Here is a 6,000-nt window from a genome sequence, read left to right on the forward strand (position 1 = left end):
ACTCTTGATGGCTGAGTAATATTCCTGAGTGTGTGTGCATGTGTGTGTGTGTGTATCACATCTTCTTTATCTATTCATCTGTTGATGGACATTTATGTTGTTTCTGTATCTTGGCTATTGTAAATAATGCTGCTTTGAGCATAGGGGTGCATGTATTTTTTCAAATTCTAGTTTTGTCCAGGTATATGCCCAGGCGTGGGATTGTGGGATCGTATGACAGCTCCTTGTTTAGTTTTTTTGAGGAAACTCCATACTGTTTTTCATCGTGGCTGCAATTTACATTCCCACCAACTTTGTAGGAGGGTTTCCTTTTCTCCATATCCTCTCCAGCATTTATTATTAATATCTATGGACTTTTTGGCAATGGCCATTCTGACTGGTGTTAAGTGGTACTTCATTGTAGATTTGATTTGCACGTCTTTAACAATTGGCAATGTTGAGCATATTTTCATTGCTTACTGGCCATCTGACAATGTCTTTTTAATTCAATGCACCCCGCCCAGTCATGGCTGGCGATTCTAGGAATGCCATGAACCAGGATATGGAGATTGGGGTCACTCCCAGGGATCCTAAGAAGATTCCCAAACAGGCCCGAGATTACATCCCCATTGCCACCGACCGCACGCGCCTCCTGTCAGAGGGCAAGAAGCCGAGGCAGCGCTACATGGAGAAGAGCGGCAAGTGCAACGTCCATCACGGCAACGTCCAGGAGACCTACCGCTACCTGAGCGACCTCTTCACCACCTTGGTGGACCTCAAGTGGCGCTTCAACCTGCTTGTCTTCACCATGGTCTACACCATCACCTGGCTGTTCTTCGGGTTCATCTGGTGGCTCATTGCCTACATCCGGGGTGACCTGGACCACGTCGGGGACCGGGAGTGGATCCCTTGTGTAGAGAACCTCAGCGGCTTCGTGTCTGCCTTCCTGTTCTCCATCGAGACGGAGACCACCATCGGGTACGGCTTTCGGGTGATCACGGAGAAGTGTCCGGAGGGCATCGTCCTCCTGCTGGTCCAGGCCATCCTCGGCTCCATCGTCAACGCCTTCATGGTGGGGTGCATGTTCGTCAAGATCAGCCAGCCCAAGAAGAGAGCTGAGACCCTCATGTTTTCCAATAATGCCGTCATCTCACTTCGAGACGAGAAGCTCTGTCTCATGTTCCGGGTGGGCGACCTCCGCAACTCGCACATCGTGGAGGCCTCCATCCGCGCCAAGCTCATCAAGTCCCGGCAGACCAAGGAGGGCGAGTTCATCCCCCTGAACCAGACCGACATCAATGTGGGCTTCGACACGGGGGACGACCGCCTCTTCCTGGTTTCCCCGCTCATCATCTGTCACGAAATCAACGAGAAGAGCCCTTTCTGGGAGATGTCACGGGCCCAGCTGACCCAGGAGGAATTCGAGGTCGTGGTCATCCTGGAAGGGATGGTGGAGGCCACAGGTGAGCCTCCCCAGCCCCTTCTCCTCCCCAGCCCCTCCCCAGCCCCTCCCCAGCCCTTCCCGGCCCTGGTGCTCAGACCCCTGCTGATTCCAGAAGGTGCAGCCTGAAGGTGGCAGCTCAATCAGCCCCAACCCCCAAATGGTGATCTTCAGGATGGAATTATGAGAGCAGATAATGTGTGTTGGGACTTCCTGGTGGTTCCGTGGCAAAGAACCCAAGTGCTAACGCAGGAGATGTGGGTTTGATCCCTGGGTTGGGAAGATCCCCTGAAAAAGGAAATGGCAACTCACTCCAGTATTCTTGCCTGAAATATCCCAGGGACAGAGGAGCATGGTGGGTTACAGTCCATGGGGTCGCAAAGAATCAGACACAACCAAGCGTGCATACACACACACACAATGTGTGTTGAAACCCCACCCCCAACCCCCAATGTCTGGGCGTGGTCTAGACTCTAAGCGCACAGTAGCTCATTGAGTGAGATGGTTTTCCTCCAGGTACAGGTGTAGAAACAAGAGACAGAGAGAGGTAAGCAGTCCTAAGTCACTGAACCAGGATGCAGGTCAAAGCCAGGTGACCCAAAGCCTGGTTTCCACCAGGCTACACCACCTGTCCTTCCCTCCTGCCCCCATCCTGGAGCAGGTGTCACCCAAAGGGGGTTCTGTGAGCACATAACTTTGAGAAACTCTGAGTTGAACAAAGGTGAACGGGCTTCTTACCGGAGGATGTGGCAGGTCTTTACAGGTGAATCGCCACCTGAGGCAAGGACGGGGTGATTCCCAAAGTCACAGAATCCTCTTCTGGGAGAGACTCACAAGTCCCACACCCTTAGGCCCCTGTGGGGCAGGCTGTCCCTCAGCTTTCCTGTGGAAGGGGCTCTGTGAACACGGGTGTGTGCAGAAGATAGTGCATCCCACTCACACGTGTCTGGCCAGCACCTCCCTGCCCAGCAACTGACTCACAGCAGCCGAGCGCTTCCCACCTCCCAGCTCTGTGCGGGGCTCAGGGAGGCCAAGGCCTGGAGGAGCCCGTATCCCCACCACACTCCCCGGGCAAGGGAGCCCCGCTAACTGTGGGCCCTCCTCTGCTTCCCCCTTCTTCCTGCCCTCCTTTCTCACTCACAGAGGCATCTGAGCGCCTGGCCTGGCCCTAAGGATGACTCACAGAAAACTCACTGGAGCTGAGAATATACATGTTTTTCTAATCTGGCAACGGCACTGGAGGGCTGGCTTCGACCCTGTTTCACAGATGTGGAAGCTGCTTCATGCAGACAGGAGGGTCTGTCGTATTTGGGGCTGTCACTCAGGCATCTAGAGTTTGTCAGCCACACCACACTGCCCCCCATAAGGTTGGGGGCCTGGCACAAAGGTGGCCAAACAAGCCTTCCTGGCCTCCCGGGGGGCTGGGTGGGCGGCTTGGATGGGGCAGCCACAGACAGACCTTCCCCAGTGGAGCAAAACCTCTAGGGTGTGAACACGCTCCAGAGACCCAGGCGGGGGGAGCTGCTGGCCATCTGTTGGGGACCCAGGCTGGCCAGGCGGCATATGGTGGCAGCCGGGGAACCCCTGGGACAGGACAGAGGGGTGCAAGCAGACTCTCCTCTCACCACTGGGAGCTTGCAGGTCACGCCATCCTTGGAGCCAGGGTTAGACCAGAACATGGGCTGAGATTCTGGGAAAAGAGCTCCATTTCGAGACCACAAAGGTCAGCTTGGGAACGTGGAGACAGGTAGGAAAGCAGTGCCTTGCCATCCATACTTCTTCTCTTCGCCGGCCCTTCACTGCCACTCGCTGACCTCTCCCAGCGTGACTCCTCAGAGTCAGGTCCCTCAGTTGATCTGCCCCATCTGGTTGCTCTCCTCTTTTCCTATGACCCGGGTTACTCCAGGTCTGCTGAGAGGAAAGAGAGGGAGACCGCCACCCACATAGGCTCTGATCTCAGCCACTTTAGAAGCTTGGTTGCCACATTCATGGAACCAAGCACAGGCTATGAGTTCAGGCCGAAGTTTGACCAGCGCAGCTCTGTGCAGCCTGCATGTGTAAGTTTGGGCAGGTTGCTCAACTCGCCAGCAGGATAAAGATAACAAACCTCAGAGGCTCACAAGGGAGGGGGTTAAATGATGAAACAGAGGGGTATATGTGAAGCACAATGCCTGCCACCCAGAGTGGCTTCTGTCCTTTCCGAATGCATTGGAAGCTGACTGCCAGGCACACTGGTGGGTTTCCTGTCATAGAACAGCCCCCTCCCAAGAGGTGGGACAGAAGAAGGGCAGGGAGACCCGAGGAGGCTTGGTCCAAAGCACCCTCGGAGGTCCCATCTCGCTGTGTTTCCTGGGGCCCCCAAGCCTGCAGATCTTTGCCTTGTGTCTGGACTGGTCAGTGCCCAGCATGGGTTTCTAAAGCTCTGTTGAGCTGGGGGTTGTCCAAGGACCGAGGGGAGACATCTGGAGCAGGCGGGACCACGCGAGCCAAGAGCATGTGGGGTGCACTGGGGCTACCTGGTGCTCTGTGGGTCTGGGGTGCAGGGAGAGACCCCTGAGACCCTTGCCAGAGAACATTTAAACTGGGGAGAGGGGGTGCTAAGCAGACATTTCCTTCAGTTTTCAAAGAGCACAAGCCAGGACCTTCCTCAACCAAAAGATTAAATATCAGAAAACTGCTTCCCTGTGACCCTGAGGACAGAGGCGTCCTCATCCATAAACAAAGCTGTCCTCTCTGGAGAGAAAGCAGCACCTAAAAATAACATAGGCATGCCAGGGCTGAGCCGACAGGGAATGGGGGCATTGGAGCATGCTCCAACCAAGGAGCCGTGCTGTGTGTGTGTGTGTGTGTGCACACATGTAGGCTTTTGCCCATATGGATCCACCCCAAACAAACCCGTGTATTTTAAATGCCTGTCAGCCTCTCTGGGTTGAGCCACTCTGAATTTATCTTTGTTCAAACTTTCCTCATCTTTTCTTGTCTCAGTCTTCTAGAACTTAATGCATGTTCAGGAACCATGCCCATTCCCGAATTATTCACTCCAGTCTCTAGGAACCTACTCCACAATCTTGCATTGTTAATTTCTAATTTTCTGCCTCCATCACACCTTGAGCTCCTTAGGGCAAGGGTTATATCTCATTCAGCTTTATGTCTCCATCGTGCTTAGCGCAAAGCTGATATTCAACATATGCTTGCTGAATGACTGGATGGATAATTGGGTGGGTGGATTGATGGATCGGTGATGAATGAATGGATGGGTGGATGAATGGATGGATGATGGATAGATGCACAGATGGACAGATGGATGAAAGATGTTGAATGGATGGATAGAAGGATGATGGATGATGGGCTGATGGATGGATAATGGATGGAAGGCTGTGGCCACTCCTAATACGTGTGCCCTCTGTGCACCCAGGCATGACTTGCCAAGCACGGAGCTCCTACATGGATACCGAGGTGCTCTGGGGCCACCGGTTCACACCAGTCCTCACCTTGGAAAAGGGCTTCTATGAGGTGGACTACAACACGTTCCACGACACCTATGAAACCAACACGCCCAGCTGCTGTGCCAAAGAGCTGGCAGAAATGAAGCGGGAAGGCCGGCTCCTGCAGTACCTCCCCAGCCCTCCACTGCCAGGGGGCTGCGTTGGAGCAGAGCTGGGTGCAGAGGCGGAGCCAGAGGGAGAGGAAGAGCCTGAGGGTCTGAGTGGGTCCCAGGAGACCAAGGGCTCTGCGTGAGGATGGCACTCTCCCCGTGACCTCCCCTCATTCCCCTCTGTGCTCCTTCTCATGAGCACAGAGGCTGCAGGGCTGGGGTTGAAGGGCTGAGTGGGCTGGGTTGTGTGAATGTGCTGAGTGTGCTGTTTTGGGGGTGGGGGTGGCCTTTAAGGCTCTGTGGGGAAGAGTAGTAACCGAGTCCTGGCACCTCCCAGCCCAGGATCTATTGGAGCAGGTGGTTTCCAGCTGGTCCCCATGGCAGTGCTGTCTCCCCTCCCCAGCCTCTGTCACATGGGGTAAGAGCCAGACCAGGAGGGCTTGTCTCACAGTGAAACACCCAGGTGGCCTCTGTCCTAACACCTCTCTCTGCCAACTGGCCCGGATCACCTTCCTCTTGGGGTTTCACAGCCCAACCAGCAGCCTCCTCCCGCCGAGGGCTGACACCTAGAGAAGGCTGCTGCCCCCTTCCCCTCATTCTGGCCATCGTGGAGCCTGTTGTGGTTTCAGGGTAGGAGACTCCTCCAATCTGGAAACTCCAATCCCCGGTCCCCAGGGGAGCTCACAGACCTCAATGGTTCAGGTCACATAGAATTCCTTGCAACTCTGCCACCAGTGACCACTCAGAGCACTAAGGCCCTCACCGCTGGATCTCAGCATTACCTGTGAAGTGTGTGCTTTCCCTGCCGTGTTCTGCAGGTCCTATGTAGCCTGCAGACCACTGCTCTCCTTAGGGTGACGTTTAGTCAGGGGTCACTTCCTGGCCACCCCAGCCATACCGTGCCTGCACCTCCCACCAAAGAGAGAACCCCAGCAGCTGGACCTGTGCTAGGACATCTGGCCCCAAGAATCTCAAAGTGCTTCTC

The 6,000-nt window shown here is 54.9% G+C and overlaps 1 protein-coding gene across 1 annotated transcript; it reads left to right on the plus strand.

The window, feature by feature from the left end:
- The first annotated feature begins 505 nt into the window (after positions 1-505).
- KCNJ5 (potassium inwardly rectifying channel subfamily J member 5) lies at positions 506-5,158 on the plus strand. Its single transcript, XM_052662285.1, has 2 exons — positions 506-1,442; positions 4,836-5,158. Exons 1-2 carry the CDS (start codon positions 506-508, stop codon positions 5,156-5,158), a joined length of 1,260 nt encoding a protein of 419 aa, XP_052518245.1.
- The last annotated feature ends 842 nt before the right edge of the window (positions 5,159-6,000 follow it).

Source organism: Budorcas taxicolor, chromosome 25 (assembly GCF_023091745.1).
Source record: "Budorcas taxicolor isolate Tak-1 chromosome 25, Takin1.1, whole genome shotgun sequence".
In the NCBI taxonomy this organism is placed as follows: domain Eukaryota; kingdom Metazoa; phylum Chordata; class Mammalia; order Artiodactyla; family Bovidae; genus Budorcas; species Budorcas taxicolor.